At 41.1% G+C, this 27,329-nt stretch overlaps 1 protein-coding gene across 1 annotated transcript in view; it reads left to right on the forward strand.

Annotated features, from left to right (window-relative positions):
• Positions 1-27,329, forward strand: part of LOC121960427 (microtubule-associated protein 4) — a 139,186-nt gene that overhangs the window by 15,462 nt on the left and 96,395 nt on the right. The window contains exons 2-3 of the mRNA XM_042510100.1: positions 21,425-21,613; positions 26,958-27,014. Of these exons, the coding sequence (XP_042366034.1) occupies positions 21,427-21,613; positions 26,958-27,014 (244 nt within the window). The 5' untranslated portion in view covers positions 21,425-21,426. The remainder of the gene's footprint in view (positions 1-21,424; positions 21,614-26,957; positions 27,015-27,329) is intronic.

Genomic DNA, 27,329 nt, shown 5'->3' on the forward strand with positions numbered 1-27,329 from the left:
GTATGTGTGTGTGTGTGTTTTCAGAGTGTGTGTAGGCGAGACCACGGGGACATACAGGGGATTCATTCAGTCACTGATGCTGTGTGTCCTTTCCAAAGGAGAGGGGAGGACATGCTGGAGGGGATGGACATCGCTACCTGTCTGTCTGTCTCTCTGTCTGCTCGCTAATGGGCTGCACAAAGTGTTGAATTATACTGACATGTCCTTAGAGTCCTGTGTAATTCTGTTAGGACCAGCTCTGACACACACACACACACACACACACACACACACACACACACACACACACAGACACGGTTAAACACTAGCTCTTTCACTTAGCCCTCAATCAGACCCACTGTGAGTTCCATCAAGGCACTGTATGGATGTGAGAGCAGCAGGACCTACACACACACACACACACACACACACACACACACACACACACACACACACACACACACACACACAGAGGCCACATACTAACACCACCTGGAGTGAAGCTCTGTGGAGAGCCAAACATCAAAGACAAGCTGGCTATTAGAAGCAAATCTAGAGGGCACTGACTGAGATGAAGAAACACACAAACACATGTCAGTGTTTGTGCCAGTCTGCACAATTTTAAAATGCTTTTGGTATAACATAAATGTGTGCCTTTTTATAAACATATTTACCTACACAGCTGACTTTTCAAATGAGCAACACTTTTACAGTGTCAACTTAGAGGAGAAGCTGGTCTTGTTTCTCTCTCACATTTTGTTTCAATCTGATATGTATGTTTTCCACTTTGTCTCTTCATTTGGAAACTTCCTGTTTCTTTAATTGTGTGTGTGTGTGTGTGTGTGTCCTCTTTTATCATTTTGTGTCCTTTTAGAAATTCTGACATTTTTCCGGTGCTGTGAAGATTTTATACTTGGGTAGAGTTGGGTTCGCTTTTTGGTTTTGCCAGTTCAGTTTGGTGTTGACATTTATTCAAGCTTGTACACAGAGGTTAAAAATTTATGCAAAGCTCCAAATGAACAGTCCACCTTCAAAACTGAAACATCAATTCATGGCGGCGGATGTTTTGATTGTGCTAGTCCGCCACACATAAATGAATGTGTGGGGAAAGCTGGTATCTCTCACTTTACTCTCCCCTCTCTGTATTGCTGCCAAATAGTTGTCAAATAAGTGTGTTTGGATGTAGGCACTTGTATGAGTTCATCATGTGAACTCAATAATCCATGTAAACATGTAACAATAATTGTGGAGATATTTTGATAGATACTGCAGAAAAATGCTGCAGTTTTTAGCCTGGTAGTGTTGTATTTTACAACAAGGTGTCAACACTTTATTAGAATAATGATTTCATGTCCAAACAATGTGCATCTTGTGACTTGCGAGTCCATCCGAGCTGTTCTGAAGATCACACCAGTACATGAAACACATGCTTGGAGAGTGAAATAATGGCAGGAAGAAAATATAGCAACTGAATCTTAAATGTGCCCTGAAGACTTGTTAATATTAAAGTAGTATGAATTCTGCATTGTTAACATCTATGTTGACTTGGTAGCAGTTTTCGCCATTGCTTTTTTTAATGCATTGCAACATTTCTTGGTGGATTGTTACCACCAGCTATCAATCAGCAGAGTAGCGTTGAACCAGGGGCAGGATGAGTATTGCACTGCCAGCCTGCTCTTATTATTATTACAGGGACGCAGTACTGTGACGTGGTGCAGCATGGCTGTCATGGTTGTTGAGGCTGGACAAAGGCGTGATTCAGTGAGGTAACATTACCGATGTTTTTCTTCTTGGCCTTTGTGCATTCATAGTACCACAGAATTTGGTGGTTTTCTAACCTGGTTTAACAAGTTAGTTGTGCTACTTTGAGGCGCAGACACAAGTCTCATGCCCTCTTTGTTCTTCTCCAAATCTGAAAAACCTCCAAACAGCAGATGATAATGATTGATGAAAAGATGATTTTCGTTTTGCTCGTTGCAACAGTCAGGAAAGTCTTTCACAGGCTGCAGGGTGCACACCAAGCTGAAAGCTCCTAAAAGTTAAGGCTGCTGTTAGTTTAGGAAATAGTTTTCTATGAGGGAATCATGCATTTTCAATGTCAATATCAAAGTTGATCATGTTCATTTAGTTGTCAAAAGCCAGATCGCTGCAAGTAGCTCCTCACAGATGATTAATATTTATTAATCCTGCAGCCCTTATAACTCCTACTGGTGGTCAAAAACTGCACAGGGTACTTTTAAGTTTGCTAGGTACTTTATAAGGTAAAATGTCTCTTATGTAGTCTTACCACACAACTTAATAAGATAAAACAAGACAATACAAACAATACCACCAGAAAAGACCAACTGCAGCATTTAGGTGTTGAAAGAGGCAAAGCAGACAGTGCATGCAGCATTTTGACTGCATTTGGCAGGACTGACTTTCTCCTCACATTGTGGTGGCTCATTCTTGTTGTTCGGCAGTTGAAACTCAGAGCTGCACCCTCTCCTTTTACTGTCAGATAAGTTTTACAAACTAAGGAATGCACTTGACATTTGACAGTTCTGGCACATCCTGACGGACAGATTCTGTGTTTTAAGCCATACCCCTATGCATCCAAACAACCGACCAATGAACTGCTGCAAAACAAACTGAACTATTCCGAAGGATTGACATGCTGCCACCACCCTGTGGGCCCACCACCTGCAGGACTGGGAATCAGTGCCGGGTGCATTGTGTGCCAGGCAGCAGACAGGGGCGGGGCCCCGGATGTGCTGACCCCTGGCTTCATGGGCTAGCTCTGGAGACGTGGAACATCACCTTTCTGGCGGGGAAGGAGCCAGAGCTTGTGCAGGAGGTAGAGCGGTATCAGCTCAATATAGTTGGGCTCACCTCCATGCACAGCTCTGCCTCTGGAACCGTACCCCTGGAGAGGGGGGTTTTGGAGTTGTCCAGGTTGAGAGGTGCCAGGCGGGTGTGGGGATACTCACAAGTCCCCAGCTGAGCACCGCAATGTTGGAGCTCTCCCCAGAGAATGAGAGGGTTGCCTTGATGCGACTGCAAGTCGCTAAGAGGAGGTCTCTGACTGTTGTTTGTGCTTATGCACCAAACAGCAGTTCGGAGTACCTAGCCTTTTTGGAGTCCCTGGGGTGGTGTCCTGGAAAGGGTGCCAACTGGGGACTCCATTGTTCTCCTGGAGGACTTCAACGCTCACATGGGCAACGATGGCGTGACCTGGATGGGTATGATTGGGAGGAACCGCCTGCCTGATCTGAACCCGAGTGTTGTTTTGTTATTGGACTTCTGTGCTAGTCATGGATTGTCCATAACAAACATCATGTTTGAGCATAGGAATGTTCATAATTGTGTTTGATTGTACCAGAGCTCACACTAGGCCAAAGATCAATGATCAGCTTTGCGGTTGTTTCATCTGATCTGCGGCTGTATGTCTTGGACACTCAAGTGAAGAGAGGAGCGGAGTTTCCAACTGATCACCACCTGGTGGTGAGTTGGATCAGGTGGCAGGGGAGACTGCTGGACAGACCCGGTAAACCAAAACGTGTAGTGAGGGTGAACTGGGAACATCTGGCGGAAGCACCTGTCCACCAGGTCTTCATCTCACACCTCCAGAAGCACTTTTCATGCATCCCAGGGGGGGGGACATGGAATCCGAGTGGTCATGTTCAGAACCTTTGCCGTAGTGGAGGCGGCTGCTAGAATCTGTGGTCAGAAGGTCGTCGGTGCCTGTCATGGCGGTGGCTGGAGGACCTGCTGGTGGACAATAGCGGTGAAAGAAACCGTCAGGCTGAAAAAGGAGGCCTTTCAGGCTCTACTGGCCCAGGGGTCTCCTTAAGCAGCAGACAGGTACCGGTTGTCCAGAAGGGCTACAGCAGAGGCGGTTGCTAAAGCTATAACTCAGGTGTGGGAGGCCATGGAGGAGGAGTTTCAGTCGGCCTCACGGAAGTTCTGGCAAACCGTGAGACATCTCCAGAAGGGAAAGCAGGGCTTGTCTCAAGCTGTGCTAGGCAGGGGAGGAGAACTGCTGACCTGGACTGGGAATATTGTTGAGCGGTGGAAGGGACACTTTGAGGAACTCCTAAACCCTGCCGTCACATCTTCTGTGGAGGAGGCAGAGTCTGAAGACTAGGGGGATTCTTCATCCATAGCTCTGGCAGAGGTTGCTGAGGTAGTCAAAAAGCTTCTTGGCAGCAAGGTGCCAGGTGTGGATGAGATTAGCCCTGAGATGCTGAAGGCTTTGGACATTGTTGAGATCATTGAGGTCGGGTACAGTACCTGTGGAGTGGCAGACTGGGAAGTGGTTCCCATTATTGAAAAAGGGAGATTGTAGAACCTCAGATTCAGGAGGAACAATACGTATTCTGTCCTGGTCATGGAACATAGTACCATCTCTTAACCCTTGCGAGGCTGCTGGAGGGGGCGTGGGAATTTGCCTATCTGGTCTACACATATTTTGTGGATTTGGAGAAGGGTTATGACCATGTCCCTCAGGGAGTCCTGTGGTGGGTTCTGTGGGAGTACGGGTACCAGGGTCACTGCTGCGTGCCATCCGGTCCCTGTCAGTGAGAGCTGTGTCCACATACTCGACGTGAAGTCAAAAGCGCTCCCAGTGGGTGTTGGCCTCCTCCAGGGTTGCCCCTTGTCTCTGATCCTGTTTGTGATTTTCATGGACAGGATTTCAAGAAGCAAGTGGGGGGAGGAAGGGGTCAGGTTTCGGGACCTCATAATTGCATCTCTACTTTTTGCAGATGATGTGGTTCTGGCGGTCTGCAGCCAAGTGTGAAGCTGTCAGGATGAGGCAGGAATGGTTCTATGCTGGAAATCGGTGGACTGTCCCCTCTGGGTGGGCTGAGAGTTGTTGCCCCAAGCAAAGGGGTTTGTTTAGAACGGAGTATGAGATGGACGTGTGATTTGGTGCAGTAATGTGGGCGCTCCACCGGACTGTTGTGGTGAAGATGGAGTTGAGCCAGAAGGCGAAACTCTCGATTTAGCAGTCCGTCTATGTTCCATCCCTCACCCATGGTCATGAGCTCTGGGTAGCGACCAAAAGAATTAGATCGCGGATATAAGCAGCCGAAATGAGTTTCCTCCACAGGGTGGCTGGGCTCAGCCTTAGAGATAGGCTGAGAAACTCGGACATCCGGGAGGAGCTCGGAGTAGAGACGCTGCTCCTTCATGTCGAAAGGGGCCAGTTGAGGTGGTCCATGCATCTGATTAGGATGCCTCCTGGGGGCCTTCCGTTGGATGTGTTCCGGGCACGTCCTACTGGTAAGAAGCCCTGGGGCAGACCCAGAACATGCTGGAGGGATTACATATCTCGTCTGGCCTGGGAACGCCTTGGGGTCCCCCAGGACAAGCTGGAAAACATTGCTGCTGGATAAAGGAAGGTCTGGAATGTTCTGCTGCGCCCGTTACCCCTGTGACCTGGCCCCGGAAAGCGTCTCATGGAAAATGGATAGATGGACTTTTCTTAATGGAGTGGCTTTCAATTTTTCTATTTAGTTCTTATCATTTCTTCATAACATTTCACAAAAAAATATGCAGGGCAATCGAGATAAGACCCTGTCTTTGTAATGGCTGAAACTGATCGTTCATTCTCATGCATCCTCACCCACTCCTCTCTCCTTTCCCCTGGCAACCCCCTTCCTCTTTAACACCATCGATTTTCTCCCATCAGAGGATCAGTAGAGTCATCTTTTATTCTCCTCTACTCTTCTCTACTCTCCCCTATTAACAGATTTTGGAGACTGTTGTGGTTTTACATCACCACTGATTAGGAAAGCAGAGCTCTGTGTACTCTTCACACACACACACACACACACACACACACACACACACACACACACACACACACACACATTGACGGCAAACATTTTCAGTGCTTTTGCTAGTTACATGGGAAAGCCCTTACAGACTGACACGTCCTCTGCATTATTAATCTGCGTATGGCACACTATTCATTATGCACTATAGTAGGATGTCGTGCATCAGAGCTATGCTATTACATAATGATCTTACACACAAGCATGCACTCACTCCTTCAGTTGAAAGTTGCTATACAACTCCTCATGGCATGTATATTTAAATTCTGACTGAATTCTGTCCAACATACGCATTAAAGTCATAAAGGTAGTAGTCACATTTAGGGACAGTGTGTACTCTTGCGTCATCAGACTATTCTAGTCCAAGTCACATCAGCTTCATCTGATGGTGTTGCATCCAGAGGACAGAGATGATGGCAAAGTGGAAATTAAAGGTTCAACTTGTCAGAGAGAGGGGAGAGAGGGGAGAGGTGAGAGAGAGAGAGAGAGGGAGAGAGAGAGAGAGAGAGAGAGAGAGAGAGAGAGAGAGAGGAGTGTTTGTATTGTGATTGCTATGCAGCAGCCCAGCCATTGATGAACACATAATGAGCACATTAATTTGCAGCCTATATCAGCCTCTTACATCAGCTCTAATATATTAGCAGACCACAGTGTTGTTGCATCGTCAGCGTGTCATCTAAACTCTGCTCTGGACATTCTTTCACATTTTAGTGACTGAATTATTTATTGATAGACTTAGATACATCCAAAAACTCAAATTCCTTGTTATATCTCCCTCATGTTGGCACTGTGATTGACCTTAAAAAATGGATCAGGTGTTGACCAGACATGATCAAGTAGACTCTGACCTGACCAAGACCCCTCTGCTAAAAAAATATGCCAGTATTAATGTTGGTGCAGCAGAGTCCAAAATTTACTTTTGGGTCTGCCACTGGCTGATAATTTGGAAAAAATTACCAGCAAAAATATTTTTGAATCAGCTGTAAAACTGCATAACTCCACTACATTTGTTTGACAGCTTTAGCTTCATATTACTGTTTCTCATCCCTTTCCTGTCCAGTGAAAACGATGTATGTCCAGATGTACGGATTTTGGGTGCTTGTGAAAAATTGAAGGATTAAATGTTCCTTTATGACCTGAGAAATTTCCCCATTTCTAAAGCTAAATAAACTTTTACAAAACACTTTTGGATCGGCTGGAAAATGCATCATCACAAACATGAAAACTAATGTGACTATGTCCAGGTGCACCAGTGTGATCAGTGGACCAGTTGGTGTGCAGCCCAGGTTGCCAAGCTTCCAAAATGTGTTTCCTCTCTGCTCTGACCCCTTTTAGGTAAAATGAATATTTTAGCAGTGAATCAGACACTTTCCACTCTGTATGCCTGTGTTTGTTAAAGCAAATCTTGGAGCGAAGTTGACTGAGAGATCATGTTTTTTAAGGTACTTTCAATTCTGTTGAATGTATTTTTTACACATTGTATCAAAAAAGTATCAATACTTTTAACCTGTAGCTGTGATTATTGTGATTTTGTACCTACATGTTATGCTTTTGTGAATCTGTCTGCCCTTTAATCCCCATGTGGAGGACTTGTTTTGGTTGTGTAACCATGTGATACTCAGACAGATGAGGGCATATCCCACATTCATTTCATCTGAATGAATGCTGTACGCATTTTGTCACACCATCCTGTGCCTCCTGATGTTGATTTTGTTTTAGTCTGGTTAACATCAGTGAAATCTCTACTCTAATTTGTGCATTACTAATTTTCTGAGCATTCTGATACTATAACTGTCATCGGTTGTTACCAGTATCATAAATCTCATCTTCCAAAAATCAGTAACTTCAGCTAACATTATTGGCAGAGACACAACGCTGCTGATATGAATTGAAACAGTGTCGTCTGCATATTATCTGAGATTTGTTTTGGCAGTGTAGTATTTAACTGATCAGTAAAAATATGTGGTTCCACAGATGAGTGCAGGTTGTTTAATGAGACAAGCAATTAGTTCATTTGTCATTTATTCTGTCTGTTTTAATTTGCTTACAAAATAATCATACATTTAGCTTTCATTTTCAAAGCATACTTATGTTATTGTAATCTCATTTTGGTCCTGATTAGGTCATCAAAAAATGATATATTCATCATAGTTTTCTTTGACAAAATGAACCTTTGGGAAGTCCTAGCTTTGGAGAACAGAAACTATGGCTCTTGGGCTGCAATTGAACCTAGCTGCTTGCATATAAAATGTATGTAACAGAGACATCCTTAGCTCTGCAACTGCATCTATTTAACATTCACATGTGCTGTACACGCACGCACGCACACGCACACACACACACACATACACACACACACACACACACACACACACACACGCATCGCCAGTGACTAAACATAGTAGCTATGGAGGATCACTGAACTGCACCTCCGCCTCTTGAGACTAATTACAACACGCAGTCTCTCTCTCTCTCTTTCTTTCTTTCTTCTTTCTTTCTCTCTTTCTCTCTCTCTCTCTCTCTCTCTCTCTCCTCACTCACTCACACACACACACACACACACACACACACACACACACTTTTGTCCCTTTGCCACTCCCTGTATGCGAAAACACACCAAATGCCTTTGGGGCTCTCCCTCTGTCTCTGTCACCAGCGTCTCATCACTCATAGCAGTTGGTGAATTTACCACCAGCATCTTACATAAACACAGTGTAGAAGAGACAGTCAGATATTCCCATGTTAGGTGGTAATTACCTCAGTTGTTAGCTGAAGGGTGGAAATGTGAAATGTGAGAGAAGTGTGTGTGCTACTTTGTATTGTCAGATGTGCTGAGATTATGTCTCTGAGTGCATTCTGTTGTGTGTGTTTGGGTGTGTCAGGACACTGATACACATTCATATCAAGAAACATTCCATAATAAAAGGTGCAGCCTTACTTTATGTGCTGAATTATAGCGATATCTGAATAATTACTGCTGATATATTCAGTAAACGTCCAAAAAAGGTTTCATTTAAAAATAAAACTTTGTAACCACTGCATAAAGGATTGTCTTTGATATTATCAGCTTATTAAATGCCTGCATTTTTTAAATAATGAGCAAAAAAATAATAAATTATCTCTTAGACTTTAGGATGTTTTACAAGATATCAAATCCAAAAGACAAGTGAGAATATTAATGAACAGCTTTTCTCATAGTGCTTCCTTGTAGCAATGTTTGACTTGTTGGACCCAGTTCTACATTTTTATCTTTCAGGTTTTACCGCTCTCTGAAATGCTGTTAACACAAGCTGTGAACTTGCCGAGGGCTTAGGTGTGACCTCGCTGCATGAGGACAGAGTATTAGGGGGTTTTACGTGAAACACCTAAAGTCATTAAATGTTGAAACAGGTGCTCTGCCACAGGCTGAAATTTATATTGGTATACATTTTATAATTAGTAGGCTTACTGTAGCAGTTTACTATGTTACTTGTTCTAATAAGTAATTGATTAATTTTTTTTTGATGTCATAGCTTCTTATGTGTGTGTGTGTGTGTGTTTGTGTTGGGGTATGTTGACAAAGCGCTGTGATTGTGTGGCTTGGTGAAATAGCCTGAATGCCTCGTGAGGAATGTCAGCGATAGCATCTCTGTGAGATTAGTGCGATGGCAGCTGGACTCTGGGACACCTCAGACTTCTGCACACACACACACACACACACACACACACACACACACACACACACAAATAAAGGGAACTAGGTCAAAACATAGTATGTTATCTGAGAAGCCCCCGACATTTGATATGTGGCTGAAGGAATAGGCAAATGTTGTACATTTGGAGAAAATAAGATTTACAATGTGAAACAGGGAAAAACTCAGCAAATCTGGCAACTGGTCATTAATGTGATTGGAAAACTGAAGTGAATGGTTAACAGGTTAACTCTGTCATATGTCAGTAACCTGCAGCACTTGATAGCATTTGTCCTTTTTTCTTGTGTGTTACCACCAATATCCTGATATCCCATTTTCCTTTTTGATTTGTCTTCTTTTTCTGCCTATGCAGTTCTTTTGTTGTTGTTTGTTTGTGCATTTTGCAGTTGGTGTTTTTTTTCTTAAATTGTATTTTTACAAAAAATAGGGGCAAAAATCATAGTATGGCTGGACTGTGTATGAAATGCTTAGAGGGCTTTTAATTTGAAACAGGGAGTGGCGGCATTCACCCAGTCATGGACTTTGCCCTGCTGTTTTGATCCAGCCGCAAAACTCATGTCAGTATATCCTAAAATGACGAAATACAAGACATAGTCACATAGCAGAGGGGAGCTGCTTTTTTGGATCTGTGTCTGCTTATTACTTAACATGACCTGTTTGCTGCTTTCCTGCTTGTTTGGTATGTGACTCTAAAGGTCAACTAGAAGAAAGTTCAAAAGCAGCTAGCTGAGGCAAATTGCCACCTACTGCAGCAAAGTCAGACAAACTTTTGTTAATAAATCAATTCTCCCCCTGTGTCTGTATACTGGGACAAGGTACTAAATCACTTCAACTAATGGACTGACTGACTGACTGACTGACTGACTGACTGACTGACTGACTGGCTCACTCACAGACTTTAGCATCTCTCTCACTCACTCACTCACTCACTCACAGACTTAAGAGTTAATTGGTTTGCCTTGCTTTTGTGCTCCAGCCAAAACAGGAAATTAGGAGGGATTTAGCCATCATTTCATTGTTTGACATTGTCGGTTTTGAATTACTACACGTCTTACATTTTGGCCGATATGTGATTTAATTTTGATCATTTTGCATTTATTGTATTTTCTCTTAGTCTGTATAGTCCAATTATTCTCACAGTTTATGCAAGAGCGTCTGTTAAGGAGGAGTTTTTATGATATGACACCTAGACATGACAGGATGGAGGATTGCCCTGTGGGCGTACTTTGAGTTGTGATTTACAGGGTGTGAACAGGTATCAGATTACAGTCTCTCCCCCCTGTGCTCTCTCTTCTGCTTTCATGTAAACTGACAGAGGGGGGGTCATGCTGTGTGTAAGTACATGTGTTCATATGAGTATCGGCGCTTTTCCTAGAAGTATCTCTGCTTCTCATAGTCTCTCTCTCTCTCACACACAGAAAAAACAGACACAGAAACACTGTGTGTGTTTGAAGTAGATCCCCTCAGGTGTGTGTATTGATTATTAAGGCAGGGTGCGAACCAGAAGTTTACAGATGGAGCCGTAACTGAAGCAGAAAAGCAGCTCTGTGACTATTTTAAGATAGGACAATCAGCAAACAGCAGGGAGTTACATACTAAGAAGAGCTGTAGTGTGATTCACTGGCTGTGCTGAAACACACCAGAATAGTGCATCCTAAACTGTTCAAGCAAGACTTTCGGAGGTCCCGAGAATGTACTGATGGTTTTGTTTATGCATCCCCCGAGGACTGCAGGGGTTTGATGGAGTCTTGCATCTGCATTGGCAGCATCTTCTAGCTCTGTGTTGAACCAGCTCTCTCAGTAGTAGAGTCATAGAGAAGCTTTCAGGGGCAACATTATCAGGAGGCGCGCTGTCACTGGTGGTCTGTAGTCGCTCACAGCAATTATACTTGCTATCTGTCGATCATTTGATTAACTCATTCATCAAATTGATGTTTTTTTTTTTCAAAATTGTAAAAAAAAAAAAAAAAAAAGCGCATTATCATTTACAGGTGACATCTTCAAATGTCTTGTTTTGTCCAACTAACAGTCCTGAACCCAAATATATTCAGTTTACTCATGTACAGTGATGATTGTATCACTTTCTCACATACAGTATTAGAAACTGGAATCAGCAAATGTTTGTGTTAGGCTTAAAGAATGACTAAGGGTCCGCTGACAGCAGCGGTTGTTGCATGAAATGTTGAACTTTTGTTGCAGTTTGGCCTTTCATTCACATGACTAGATGTTTTGGGAGCCTAAAAACGCAGACTTTTGAAACCAGATTTTAGAGTGTTATTGTTTTAAAACACCATCCCCTCTGTTGCCATGTAAACTTGCAATGCGCGGATCCTGTGAGAAAGTTGACGTCATGGCTGCACTTCGAGCGTTCGCATTACGTTTCAGACAAACAGCCATGCGACTGTAGGACAACAATAACAACAACGGGGGACTACCGAGCTGAGTTTGTGTTGCTGACTCTACTGAGTTTATTAACACTCCTCCAGTAAAGTGTAGATTTGTTGCACCACTACTGTGATCAGCTGTCAGTTCTTGTGCATGCGTTCATCATCGTCTTCTTGTTTCTTTATACTCTCTGCTCTGTAGAAAAATGCTTTTATATGCAGGTGTGTGGTGTTCTTCTATAGTGTGTCAACCCTGCAGTGAAAAGCTGAAACAAATTCACCTTTTGGAGAAATGCTACCCAACATTGCGTTGCGGCGGCCAAAAGTACTTGGCAATTAGGTCAGAAGATGCAGTCCACAGGAACAAGAATCAACAAGGGATGTCTTTCTGTCATTAAATATTATAGGTAATAAAAGAAATAAAGTGTTTTTTTAACAGTTCTTGTAATCTATCCTACAAAGGAAAGCACTCAATTTGTCTTGTGGCAATAAAGATATTATAGTAATGTTTGTCAAAAGAAATTTTACAGTTCTTTACCGAACATAAACAGACTTACCAAATACAAATACTAAGTTGCTGAGATGGGGAGATTGGCTTTCTCTCCACCCTCCACTCCCCCACAAATTCTCTGTTTAGGTGACACTCCCCCACCGCCGCACAGCCCTGTGGGTAAATGCTGTAATGCCGAATTTGGTGTGAATGCAACCTCAGAGACAATAAGCTCTAGTTTGTAATTGAATCCATCATGTTGTGTATGAACAGGTCTTGTGTGTGTGTGTGTGTGTGGGTGTGTGTGTGTGTGTGTGTGTGTGTGTGTGTGTGTGTGTGTGTGTGTGTAAGAGAGAGAGAGAGGGAGACAGACAGACTGAGCACAGGCTAAAAGTCCCATGTCAGCTGTCTCTGTATATCAGTGGGAACAAAAAACAGAAGTGTTGCTGTGAGAAGAAAGAGGAAATGGTCACAATTACACACATACAAAACAGAATTGTGTACTTGGGGACAAATTGGACATACATACAGTTTACTCTGTTCCACCTAATAATTAATGACAGCTGAACAGTATCGGTCTTTATAGAATCCCAAAATGGACACTTGCATAATGATTAAAATGAATCCAGATTATGTAATACAGTCCAGTAAACACTGTGACAATACAGACTATTGACCTTTAGGGACTGTTTAGTGCATTTTACACACTTTTCATTCTTCATTTTTTGATAATTTTGGCTGTGTTCATGCATATGGCATACATTTTGACAAGATTGTGTATTTTTTTTTAATCTTAGAATTTCCAGCTCCGTTCCTACATAAACTATTAAAGCAGGCCCTAAAGGTAAATTCTCTCATTTCTTTCACGAACAATAATTAGCTGCAGACTTCTATTAACATTTATGATTTTAGACCTTAAAAAAGTAATACATAAAAATGTACAGAGCTTCAACGATCAGTGCTTCGACCTCTGAGGAGTGACAGTGATCAGAGAGGCCAGTCAGCCACAGAGTCATAAACTCATTCAAGCTGCAGTATGAGCCAGCTCACATTCTGTCTTCCACACACTCTCATTCACCCACACACACACACGCACACACGCATGCGCGCTGTAACTGAGTAAGCCGAGCACTTAGAGGAAGTGTCCCACCTCTCTTAGAAAGTGACATCAGAGGTGAGCTTTCCACACAGTGGCTACAGGCTCAGGCCTCTCAACACTTAGTTTTTCCACACCATGTTGAGACTGTCTACTTTAAAACATATTACACACTGCAGCCATCATACCAGCTGTGTTAGCACGGCTTTTTATAGCTTTAATATTTAATTCTGAGGAGTGATAGATAAAGCAGAGGAAGGCTCAAATCTCTGATTCATTTATCCATCTTGTCTTTACTTCTGTTAAGTTCTACAAAGTATTTCAAGATATCAACAAGATGAGTGAAGCTCTCTACAGGGTGTATGTTTTTCTATTTCTTTGATTTAAACATTCTCTATGCTGTCAAAGAGTTGGAGAGATGTGAGAAAAGTTCCTTTTTCTCTTATTTTTAGAAGACTTTTTTAAAAAGAGAATTTATAATAGGTGCATCACATATTCTGTCAAAATTAAAGCCGTATGATGTAGAAATATCTCCAGATTCAGTCTGCAGCAGGCAGAAGTAATGACTTCTATAGCTCATGCTTGGGATTATAGCTGTGCAATAAGTCAGCAGTATTGCTCATCACTTCATAGATATTGGGATGATACCTTAGGATCTTCACTGTCATTACATTGTGGGTGTTATTTTTATAGTTTTGACTTCCTGGTTCAGTTCTGACCTGCTTTAGTTGTGTGTGCACATGATGCAGATTGTTATCAGCATTTACGGCAGAACGGCAAAACTTCACATTTTAAAAGCTATAATCAAAACATATAGGCATTTTTGCTTAGAAAGTAAAACCAAAAGAGAAATCAATTGAATAATTGGAATAATGTTATTGTGTGTTTGTGTGTGTCATAAATAGACTAATACTTTGTCTCCAATGTTATTTTTATACATATGAGGCAAATTTATGTCAGCGTGGACAGATTGCTTTATATTGTTATCTGCTCCAGGCACTTTACTACAAGTGCTTTAATTATATAGCCTACACTGCTACAATTAGCCACATGCTAATGTCAGGGAAATGTATTATTTTAGCTGCTGTGTGAAGATTTGATTTAGAGGCTGTTGCCTATTCTGCTTGCCTATGTTTTTAATTCTTGTTTCTGTTTTAATTCTGTTTTAATTCATATTCCTGCTGGAATAATTTTGGTTGTGTTTAGAAGCTTTTATTGTTGATTTTTCATGGTAGAAAGTGCCACTATAATCAATCTCTTGCTGCAAGGACACTGCTACATATAGCTATATGCTAATATGAAGGAAATATGGGATCTTGGTTGCTTATGTTGTTAATTTACCCCAATTTCAAATGATATTGTTTCCGAAGATTTCTGTTTAGAAACTTTTGTTGGAGGTTTTTCACAGTAGATAGTGCAGTGGGGTGAGTGGTGAGTGCAGTGAGTTAGCATTTTCCACAGTGCTGTCTTTATGTGACCCCTGATAAACAGAGGTCTACATAGAGGTAATGTCAGGATAGGCCTACTTAACTGACATGCAGTTGCAGTCAGTCAAACTTGATTTGTATTGCACTTTTCATACAAAGAAGCTGTAACACAAAGTGCTTAATGCAGTCAAACTAAAAAAATCCATAAGTAAATAAATAAATAAATAAACAAACAAATACAATGATAAAAGTAAAAATAAAAGATGAATAAAATACTCAAATTGTAAATAAGAGGTAAATGATAGGATAACAGCACAAAGTGAAATAACAAATAAATATGTTAAAAATGCTAAAACGTCATAGGAAGTAGTAAAACTGTGAAACAGACAAAGAATAAATAGTCAATAGATTAATAGAAATAGTTCAATTAAAAGCCAAACAAAAGAGCTAGGTCTTGAGTTTGCTTTTAAAAATTGATTGTAGTACAGCCATGTTGTATAGTATTATAATACAGCCAAAAAGATGTAGCAGGAATTAAGGGCACATTTTGATTTCAATTTTTTAAATAACATTTAATAAATCTACCTTTTACCATGTACCTTTACACACTTGTACTTTGGACAGTGACTATTTCCACTGCATTTCCCAAAACCTTTAAGTTAGACGTAGGCAGACTGATATTGACATTGAAATTGCCAATTTTTGGTTGTGCTGTCTGGTTTTGTTAAAATCTCCTCCTCCTGACAGCAGACTGGCCTGTCAGCCTCTCAGCAGCACGGGATGGTCATTTAGGGCATGATGATGACCATGCAGCACTTCGGGGAGGTGATCTCACAAGCTCACTTTTCTCTGACTTTTCTTAGCTGTGTTACAGCAGGGAAGAGGCATTTGTCTTTTCATAGATAATTATAGTTGCCGGGAGCAGATGAGGCTGCAGTGCCTTGCTCGGAGGCAGAGCACATTAGATATCCCAGCAGCTGGTCTGTATCTGGTTTCAGACCTGCAGCTGGAGCGTAACAGTGTGTGTGCATGAATCAAAGCAACAAGTGTTTGGTCACAGGTTGACCTCTTCAATCCTCCCCAGCCGTTTTAGAAGTTTTAGAATGTTTCCTCTTGTTCTGGCTAAGAAATGATTAAGGGTTAATGATTTATGAAGAGTAAAGATCTTATCGTTAACCCCATACAACCCACATTGTTATTCGGCGTTTATTATCTGAAGAAGTGGAGCTCAGATCCAGGTCATGCGGAGTTTTTCTCTTCATAAAATACATTATTTGTACTATAGAGACAAACAGTAGTAGCAGCAGTTCAGAGAGAGTCCACACTGCTGAAGTGTCCTTGAGCAAGACATGGGGGATTAATTAAGCAGATTATTACATTGTGTTGTTATATATTAAAGGAGCATAAGGAGGAGAAAATGCAGTGATTTTGGGGGATTAGGTCAACTGTGTTATGTCACACATCGCCCTGACAACCGCTATAGGAGCTGTGTTGGTGTCCTGCCAAAGTGAAGCTTATGGAAAACCTCACACAGACCACTCATTTCCCTCCGTCTGTCTCTTTCAATCTGTCATAGATTTATATTTCCTCTCTTAGATATTCACTCTGCCAGCCTAACCGCACCTGCAACATTGACGTCTACTTATCATGTGTACAAACACTGTATGAGTAAAGCTCAAGAATACCCTTTGTGTCAAAAAGTGGTATGAAGTAATTACTGCTGAGGGTTTACTCTCTAATATGTCCACGTTTTCTGGTGGCAGGCCACAGTAGTTTACGGTAAACAAGCTCCATTCTTCTAGTAAATGAAGGACAGACGTGACTACGAGTGCTTTTTAAAAGAAATGTATTAACATAGTGTGTGTACCAAATATATGTGTAAATGACATCAATTGAATTATATATTTACAGGAATTATGAAACATTTTACCAGTACTTCTATAAATAAATCTTCATGATTGTGAAGAACATTTAATTTTGGCTTGCTGGAAAATAATCTTTGCATCTACATGAGGACTCAAAATCAAACATTTTGCCCGTCAGTTTAGAAAATTGCCAGAGTTTAAGTCTGTGCACCTTGAAACATCAACATTTCTAAATACTTAAGTTGTAGCCATTGTTAAGTTCAGGTATGTTCTTAGTCAACTCCAGTAAACTTAAGAGCTCAGTAGCCAAGAGTCCTTTACTTTTACCTTTAAAATATAACAGCACTTTGTTATTTCTGTAAATTGTCTATTTATGACCAGAGCATTTATTTATCCAGTTGAGATGGAAGACATATGAATGCGTGGGAGAATCAGTGCTGCTTGTGGAAAAAGTCTGGAGCCCTGCACATACACAAATACACACGGCTAATCCACGCATGCATTCACACACCCGAGCATTTGTGAGCACACAGCACAATAGAAACTGCCTCTTCCATGGATTTCCTTCCTTTGTTGAATCCAGATTATTTCCGAGTGGCCACACCAAACTGGAGGTGGAAAACAGGAGCTTGGCTCAAACTACGGCAACTCGCTGGGATCAAAAAACCCTTGAGTTCATGACTTTCTCATCCTGGAATCCAAATCCATCCCAGTGTAGGACTCAGCCTAATGAAAAGGTTGTGCTCCTGTGGTCGTGTGGGGACCCACTGTGGCAATAGAAGCTGGGGGAACAAACAAACAGCGTAGTGGCTGAGACTCCTCCTGAGTTTAAATCACATCAGTTGGTAGACTGGGTGGCATGGGGCACCCAGCTGACTCTGCAGCTGGCACACATGACATACTGTATACTAAACACACACACAGATGATGTAGGGTTAAATATGGAAAGTGGGGCAGTGTTTCTGACCAGCATGGCTTTGTGGTGGAGGCAGTAGGCAGCAGTGTTCCTGAGACACACCCTGCTCTCAGCCCCGGGGGCTCATTTCGTCTGCTGATACACTGACAGTCAGGCGTGTAATGAGTACACCCATGTACTTTATTTATGTTCTTGGCTTCTTGCCTCAGAAACCACCTATTGTTCACTATATGTAGAGTTCCTCAGCCTCTGTTACGCTTTTATGTTTGATTTACTGACTGATTATGTATTTAAAAGCTGGAGCAACATCACTTTTCTTGTGCTGCTTTCAAACGCCTTTCACAGGTAACCTTTGAGCCCTGAGCAACCTGGTTTGATTTATCTCAGAAACTTGGGGGAAAATGCAGTGAGCAACTTGGTAAGAAAAGTTTGGCAAATTGTGAGAAATTAATAGATTTAGAATATTCTTTTTTAAAAGATAGGGGAAAAAAATAGAAAAAGTAAGAAAAAGAAAAAATAGCAGAAAGCTATGTTTATAATGATCATAATTACATATCATATCATAATCATAAGCATTTTTTAGATAATTTTTTGGTCTGTTTGGTCAATTATTTGGTCAGTCTATGGAGTGCACATAGCAGAAATCCGAAGTGAAGATGACTGGACGCGAAATTTAGCCGGCACCCTCTGGATTAAAAGCGAGTATATGGAAGCACATCTGCCTCGAGCTTGGATTTATTATAGGGAAGTTGGGCCGCGAGTCTCACGCTCTGTCGGGATCTGACGGGGCTCTGTCGGGCTCTGTCGGACTCTGTCGGACTCTGACGGACTCTGTCGGACTCTGTCTCACCCTCTCAAGACACCGAGGACAATCTCACAACTAAACACTGTGACAGCAGAAGTGTTGAACATGAACTCTTTTTGGCTTTTTAAAGGGGGCATAACAGGGAAAGTCTGAGAAGCACTGTTGTAAGTATACATATAACATAGTTTACTCTCTTTGTGGTGATAAATAGGTAAGATAAGACAGGATAATCCTTTGCCTTATTACAACAGCAATGGAATAATAAAGCAAGGTATGCAAAAGATAAATAAAGCAAAAAGAACAGTATAAATAGTATATACAAGACGCAAAACTCAGTGGTTAAAAACATTTTACACCAATTGCACATGGATATTTGTGATAAATTGCATGTTATGATAATAAAATTGCACATTGTGATATTAAATTTCCCAGGTTTAAGTCAATTTACGTCCAGTAGAGCAGGATCCAGCAGATGGTGCTGTGGAGTTGCATTTGAATAGTGGCTGTTTGTGTTTAAGGAAGCAGGTTGATCTCAGAAAAAATAGTATTCAGTCCACAAATCTAAAATCATCTCCTGTATTTGAATCTAGAAGTCAGTACTTTGAATGAATGTGTGTAATATGTACTGTACTTTGCCATCACATTGGTTTAGATTCATGATATAGTGTGTTATTGGCTGCAGTTAGGGAAAGAAGATTTTATGTGCTGATATGAGTGTGATTAACTCACAGGTCAAAAAATTGATCCGCTTTGCAGCAAATGAGCTCCCTTGAATCGTCCTTGAACCCTAGCCTTCTGTTTTAGCAGTGGAAAAAAAAGCAGAGAGATTGGGCATGCTTTGTACTGTGCAAAGATGCAAAGTGTGCTGTTGATGCTTTAAAGCAGAGTTGTAAAGATGGAGATGAGACAGATAAACACAGCGTGCAGAGGGAGGCTGGCTGCTGCTGGCACCCCAGATAATCTGGCATTATAGTTAGAAGATGACACAACATGACTCGGCAAATTCCCCTGGTGGCCATTGGTCAGCTGAACTCCCAGATGAGCTGATGCCTGCTTGGATCTGTTTGCGTGTCTGAGGCCGTGTTTAGGTACAGATTGTGCTTCTGTGGTGGACCAAGTCATGCATTTCTCTCCTGAAGTGAAATTCAGATGAAACTCTGCCTCCCTGTGGTAAAAGGTGGCACTGCATGTAGGTTATAGTCTGGGATGGTGTTTTGATGCCCTCCACAAAGGTCAGAGGTCTGGCCTTGCAGCTGGTTGACATTTGTCGTTGTGCTTAAAGGCACCTAAGCAGGATGGATGCCTGCCATCACAGAGTTTGGATCCAGCTCTTGTGGTTTTGCTTCAGTGGATAGTTTGATTCCACCTCAGGTCACAAAGCTGCGGTCCAGCTTAGTTTACATCAGATTTAGCCCTGATCACCAAAAGCAAATATACTCAGTCATTTTTTTTGTCGTGCTTGTCAGATTTAAGACTTCTAAGGCACTCTGGTGCAACAGACTATGATATTGTTCTTCCACTGACATTCTGTAGGGCTTGGGTTAAAATTGATTTTGCCTCTTTTCACTTCCTTTAACCACTTCTCCTTCTCTTTTCTATTTTCATCTCTCACTCAGTACCTTCTTCCTTTGCTCAGCTTTACCTCCACTTCTTTCATTCTTATCTCCCCATTGCAGCTTCAGTCTCTGTCTCCCTCACTCCCTTTCCAATTATTGGATGAACAATTTACATCTCAAAATTTTAACTTTTCTTGAATTTAAGAAATAACCTCTATTTTTGTTGTTGTTTTTTAATGGCAACCATTAATTAACAAGGGTGATTTGGGAGTCAAACCACTGTCTGATGTTGGGATTTAAATTTTGGTATATCTGGTTAAAAAATTCAAATTTGGCAAAAATGTCCACTTGAACTCAAAGATGAGTAATTAGACTTTGGTGGTCAAAGGTCAAGGCCACTGTGACCTGGTGCCGGTCTCATTCTTGTTAACACAATATCTCAAGAACACATTGAGAGAATCTTCTCAGATTTGACACAAACATCCACTCAGATTCAAGAATAAACATGTTTTTGTCTTTTTGATATTCTTAGACTGCATATGATATAAGTTTACACAAATGTCTAACAGGATAAAATGATGGAGTGATGACATTTTCTATCCAAAAGGTCAATGGTCAACCTCACTATGACATCATAATATTTTGCAAAAACACTTTTCTGGCAATGACTCAACATCCTAACTCAGGAACAGAAGAGGAGACATTTGGTCAGATATTGAATTGATGACTTCTGTGCTGTCGGGGGGAAGATGTGCATCCATAATTCCACAGACAAGGATGGAAGCTGTAACTTGACTGTTTCGTGAAGGCATATAGTTGGCTGTAATTCTAGTGAGTAATTCAGCATACAATTCAGACTAGTGTTCCCCAGGATTGATGATCCACTTTAGAGACTGTGATTCTTCTTTTCTAGTCGTAAATTAATTTGATTTGAGAAATAGAACTGCAATGATTTACTATAAAGTGATGTGTTCTAATGTTAGACATTCATATTTACTCAATTTAACTATTTCTCTTTGAAGTGTACAGATTTTTAGGTGGGAACAAAAAAAGGTTAGAATACAAAATCATTTGCTTCTCTGTCTTTTAGCATATCATTTCTCCAGTTTCATGTGTGAGTGGAGGAAAAACCCACTGATGTGGTTGTGCTCTTTCATGGGCTTGGGGGACATGAACATTGTTCTTAGTTGTATCTTTCGGGCAATCTAATGCACTCTGTCATCCACTCTGAGTCAGGGTGGAGGATTGCATGTCAGTTTTGCTGCTGAACATCGTCAGCCGTGTTTTCTTCTCTCATTGTGAGATTCCTAATAGATTTTTTTAGAGCTGGACACCATCATACAACACAATGTTTACTGTTGTCTTGATTATTCCTCTGTCTGTGTTTGTGTGCAGCCATGGCGGAGTTAGACCTGAGTCTGAGCGACGCGCTGACAGACAGCGTTCCCCAGCAGGGCCCGGAGAGCCTGGTGGAGAAGGACTTTGTGGCTCAGCTGGAGGCGGAGACCTTCGACGATCAGGTCGGGGAGACGGTGGGAAAGACAGACTACGTGCCGCTGTTGGACAACGACGACACCAGGGCAGGTGAGACATATGCTGCAGCCCAGTGGAGCATGGGTAATGTTATTCATCATGACTACAAGCTTGGTAAAAAGAGAGAATGCTGGACAATGCCGACAACGCTACATGTTTGTAAATCAGTGTTGAGAGGACGGCACACTGTCTTCATTTAGTAAGCAGTTAACAGTCTACCAGACAAAGAGACAATGGGTCTCATTCATAAAATGTTAGCAAATCTATAAGTAGATTTGCGCCTAAAACACCTTGGTACTAAACAGGATTCATGAATATATAGGTGCATGTGTATCCATGCTGCAGACAAAGAAAGAGACGGAGAGAAGTAAAAAATTTTCTGACACTTAGATTTTGGATTGTGGGTGAATTGGAGTTGAGAGAAAAAAGAAGCATACAAAGATGTGTAATATGACATTTCCCCTCAAGTGTAGCTTTTGAATCTAATTCGCCCCCTGGTGTCTGTCTGTGGTACAGGTCCTAAGGCCCACCCTGCCATGTTAGTGAATGGGACACAGGCCAAACTAAAAACCCCGAAGTATACGGCAACATTTATTTAAGACAGCTTCTCACTGAAGGTAGTTCTCATCACTCTGATGTTTGTTCAAGTGTTTGTTTTTATGATAAGTTCAGTTTTAATTAATTATTCTATTCTACAAAAAGGGGATTTCCCGCCATATTTGACAGCTGTGACAGCCAATCCATGGACTAGCATGCGGTGGGTGGAGCTACTGACGACTGGTCGGAAGGGAATTTTTGCGGGAACTCTCCCACTGTGGATATCACTACTGCGCAGACTCCAACTTCAAATGACTTCACCTTCGCCAAATTTCTGTGATATTTTAGCCTCACTTAAGCATAGCAGGGTTAGTGGGGGCATGTTGTCCATCTTTATTTGCAGTCTATGGTTTACACACAAATTTGTGCTGCTCACATTACATGAATGAGACCCATTGAACCTCTCTAAGCAGTCATGTTCTCCTTGGTTTTTAACAGTGAAAAGATGGCAGAGGTGACCAGAAATAGAGGACAGACTGGTGAAAAAGACAAAAAGAGACGGGAAAGGATGAGATAAGAACAATGAGAGACAGGTCTTGTCTAGGAAGTCTTACCCAGCACAACATTTGAATTCATAAATAGATTTGAAATAAGCTTCAAAATGAAAGAAACCTGAGTTAATTTCCATTCATCTTACTAAAAGCAGCAGGTCTTTTCCTGAACATTATGTTCACCTCCGTATCTGATTCCATCTCTCTCGAGCTGGATGAGAATCTGTGTTGTGTAACATGAGCTGCAGCTGCTCCTGAGTGACTGATAGTATCAGGCACCGCTGGACACTGGCTGCCATTTTGGATCTGCTGCAGTGCCATTCAGCCGCAGGGGAAGATAGTAGCCTGAAGATAAGCACAGTAGCGGTCACTGCTTTGAATATCCCAGATGACTGGTGCAATTTGGGCAACTTTTCAGGAGAATGTGTCCCATCTCTGAGCCGTTACTGTCCACACGTCCCACCTGCTTTAGTGAAGATGCTCAAGGTTTAGTTCTGGTCTCTACGTGCATGATAACCCACCCCAAGTCTCTGAGAGAGATACCAACGCAGCACCCTATAAAAGCTCCAGCTCCAAAAATAAAAAATCAAAACAAGGCGGCAGATATTTAATCATGGTGGGCCGCCACAAATAAACAAATGTGTAGGAAACTGTGAAATGGACTTACATCAAATTGTGTAAATGAGCTATGATTTATCATTCTACACACACAATTACCTCATTTAACATGATATTCTCTTTAAAACAATAAGTAATCATGTTATAACATGAAACGCTCTGTTCTACTAATAAATTGCCACGCTTTAGCATAAAATGTTTTACATCATGACAAGAGAAATAGTGTCCTGTCATAACAACAGAAGTCAGAACCCTATAGTTTGTGGTATGTATATATTAAGGTTTATAGGGTATATTAACTCTTTGAAACCTGGATCACCATCAGTTTTCTTTTGCTGTGTTCAGACACAAATTGACATGGCTTCATTTGAAAATATGTGGAAAAAAGGCATGGACCATCTTGGCAAGAAATGTTCCACAAATTGCAAGGAATTAGTAAAAGGTGACAAGAAAGTATGTTGAAATTGATTTTTTAAAAAAGAAAATTATCCAAAAAATTGGGAAAATGCCCAGAGAATTATATTTATAATAATATTAATTTTATATTTAAAATATAAATATTTTATATTTTAAATATACATATTTTATATTTTAAATATATATATATATATATGTATATATCTATATATACTTGCCTTTTTTCAGGTTATTTTGTTGTAACTTTTTTTTCTTTATATTTATTTCTTGCTATTTTTTTGGCCATGTCTTGTTAAGTTTCTTGTTGCTGTCTCCCCACGTTTTTTGGAAAACCCCCCCCCCCCCCCAAAAAAAAAACCAATTAACTCAGGTTTCAAAGGGTTAGCATTAAAATATCTTAATAAAACATGAAAAACATCTTTTTCCCGGCATGCCGGTAATACACTTCCATAGTTATATGATCAGATAGATGGACTGAAATAATGAAACTCCTTCACTGAAAGCCCAGCAAAGACTCAAATCATAAGTCACACATTTTTCTGGAAATGAAAGCAGTCAGGAGCTACAAGTGGTTGTTGATTGTATGAGCACCAATGTTTGTTCAAATTGACTTTATATTGTGACATTGGACATAATATCTGCACAGGTTAGTTTGCAGTAAAAAGCAGTAAATTGAGACTGGTATAAAAACACACACAGGCAGGTGTATACGAAGGTAAATAAGTAGATAGATGGATCCAGTAAACAGCTGAGTGAATGACCAGATAAAAGGAAGTGACAGTTAACCAGGGCTGACTCAGCTCTCGGCTCTGTTTTGGTTGGGCAGACACTTTGGTCAGACAGTCACACTGTGTGTGGGCACTCGTCAGTGACAGGGAGCTGCAGGACGGGCCGTGGGTGGTGTTGCCAGTGATCAACTGTGGCACGCTGTGTGCATTTGGACAAACACAGACATGCTGACATGCAGAGTGCCAAACAGCAGGGCGAGGCAGTCCGCAAATTATTGTCCTCTGTCAGCAGGAGAGAGAGACGGAAGAAGAGTTGTTTTTGTTTTGTTTTTTCACCAGAGTTGTTGGTTCTGTGTCCTGATGAACACGTGACGTGCACTCATGATGACCGCTGAATGTTTGATTTGTGTCCTGTTCTCATGCTTTCGATCTGTTGTATTTGTGTCATGAGTGTTTGTGTGGGCACAAATGAGTCATTTCTTGTGTGTGTATGTGTGTATTGCATGTGCTTCTGGGTTTTTGCACGCTTATACCTTAATCAGTTACTTTCTGTGTGCAGTGTGTGTATGTGTGTGCATGTACTGACTGTAGAATGGTCTTTGTTATGCAGTTTTGTGGCTGCATGGACTTGCATGCATTTTTGTCAGTCTGTGTGTGAAAGAGAAAAGTAACGAGTCCTGTGGCCTGTATGTGCAAAGCTTGCTCCTTTTTAGCCTGCTTAAATCACCATGCTAACATATTCTGCACTTAACCTCCTTCGAACCAGGTTAACCCTTTTAAAACTGGATCCACATCAGTTTTTTAAAATTATTTGAAAAAAATAATTTAGTTTCTCTCAAAACTTGGGGGAAAGAAGGCAACGAAAAAGAAATGCCTCAGAAATCGCAAGAAATTAGTAAAAGGTGAGAAGAAAATGATCTGAAAAATAGTTGTTTAAAAAAAAAAAAAAACATCTTTTTTGTAAATCAATTTATTTATATATATATATATATATATATATATATATATATATATATATATATATATATATATATGTGTGTTTTTTTTATTTGTACAGAAAATTCTATTTTTATAATTATCATTATATCATTTTTTTTAACGGTGTCACAGATAATTTCCTTGTTTGTGTTTATTTATTTTTTTTTTTTTAACTGTTTTTCCTTTTTTTTTTTTTTTTTTTTTAATTTTTCCCTGCCAATTTAAGGTCATATTCTTGTTTTTGTTTTGTTTTTCTGCTAATGAAGAACATTTCTTAAAGAAACTTTTAAATTAAATTTCTTGATAGTTTTGAGTAATTTCTCGTTAAGTTGCTTACTGCCTTCTTCCCATGTTTTTTTTTTAAAAAAGAAATCAAGCCTTTTTGCTTGGGTTTCAAAGTGTTAATGGCCTCTGACCAGATGACTCTCTTAAAAAAATGAATCATTATTCCTAAAGGATCAGGCATGAGTGGACTCACTCAACACTAAATGGACTTAGTGTTTAAACCAGAGCAGTTCACAATTTACAAAATTAGTCTTGTGCATGTTAGGGTTGTAACAGTTCACGACAGAAGTCACAGTTCCATGTGAGTTTGGTACAGCAGAAAAAAAAAGTCTTCAAGCGCATTAAATGAATTGATCTAAAAATAAAGACTAATTTGGTACTAAAATGTCTAAATCAATCGTTAGACACAACTCTTTCTCTGCTGCTGTTGTTGCTGACCAGGAATCCACAGGCAGGTTTTCAGTCTCTGGTGTTCCATTTGCTCTCATTGTGTGACTGACTGGCACGCATCTCAGCTTGTTGTATTCACTTCAGAAAATGTTGCTACGGCTAAAAGTTTCCAGGCCAAAATTGCACATGTGAAATTTGGTTCCACATAGCGTGCATGAATCTTAATAACCTTCTGTACATGTGACTGTGTGCATCAGACCGTGTCCCCTTTACCGTGACGGTTCGGCACGAATACACTGACAGCCCCAGCAGTGCATGTTTATTATATCTGTGCATGTCTTTGTATGCTATTTATATGTATGATTGATTGATTGATTTGTGTCATGTGTGGCCGGGCATGTGCTTTGTGTGTTACATACATGTGTGTCTGATGTGCTCGATAGAGAGAGTGCAGTGATTCAGCAGGCAGATGTCACACTGTATCACAGTGACAGTAGCAGATATGTACCGCTGCCCTCTGCCTGCCCCAGTCTGACCAGAGCAGGCCTGTGTGGTACTAACTGGCACACACACACACACACACACACACACACACACACACACACACACACACACACACACACACATCACACACACACACACACACACACACACACATGCTTCCTATAGTGGGGTGCCCTTTAAAAAGCCTTAAAAGTCAGGGTCAGAGGTTTCCATTGAGGCTTATTCTGTCATATTTCCGCTGCACAAACCAACACCATGCACTTTGATTTTCTATCTCGTTGAGCCATTAGCACTCAGCTGGATAGTTGTGTTTGTTTGTGTGTGTGTGGGTGTGTGTGTGTGTGTGTGCGTGTGTGTGTGTGTGTGTGTGTGTGTGTGTGTGTGCAGATGGGGGTGCTACGTTGGAGAATGGAGAGCAGGAAGCTCATGGGGTGCAAAAACCTGGTAAGACATATCCCATAATTCCCTTTGCCACCCGTCGGTCAGTCTGCTAAGGCCGTCCGGTCATCTTCACCTACCGGTCATGGGCTGTTGGTCTTTTCCTGTCTTTCGACCTTGTTTACTTCCTTCTCGTTCTTCACTTCCGCTCAATTTTGTATGTGTGTATTCTTTTTATTAGTTTCTATCAGAGCAGGATGTGAGCTGCTCTCACTGCTTTCAACATCCGTTCATTCGTTCCTCTTCAGCACAAGGCTGCTGCTCTGATTACTCTCTGAGCCTTTCAGCCTGAGTGCTTCAGCTGAAGAGAACAAGGCACAG

This window comes from Plectropomus leopardus, chromosome 21 (genome assembly GCF_008729295.1).
Source record: "Plectropomus leopardus isolate mb chromosome 21, YSFRI_Pleo_2.0, whole genome shotgun sequence".
NCBI lineage: Eukaryota > Metazoa > Chordata > Actinopteri > Perciformes > Serranidae > Plectropomus > Plectropomus leopardus.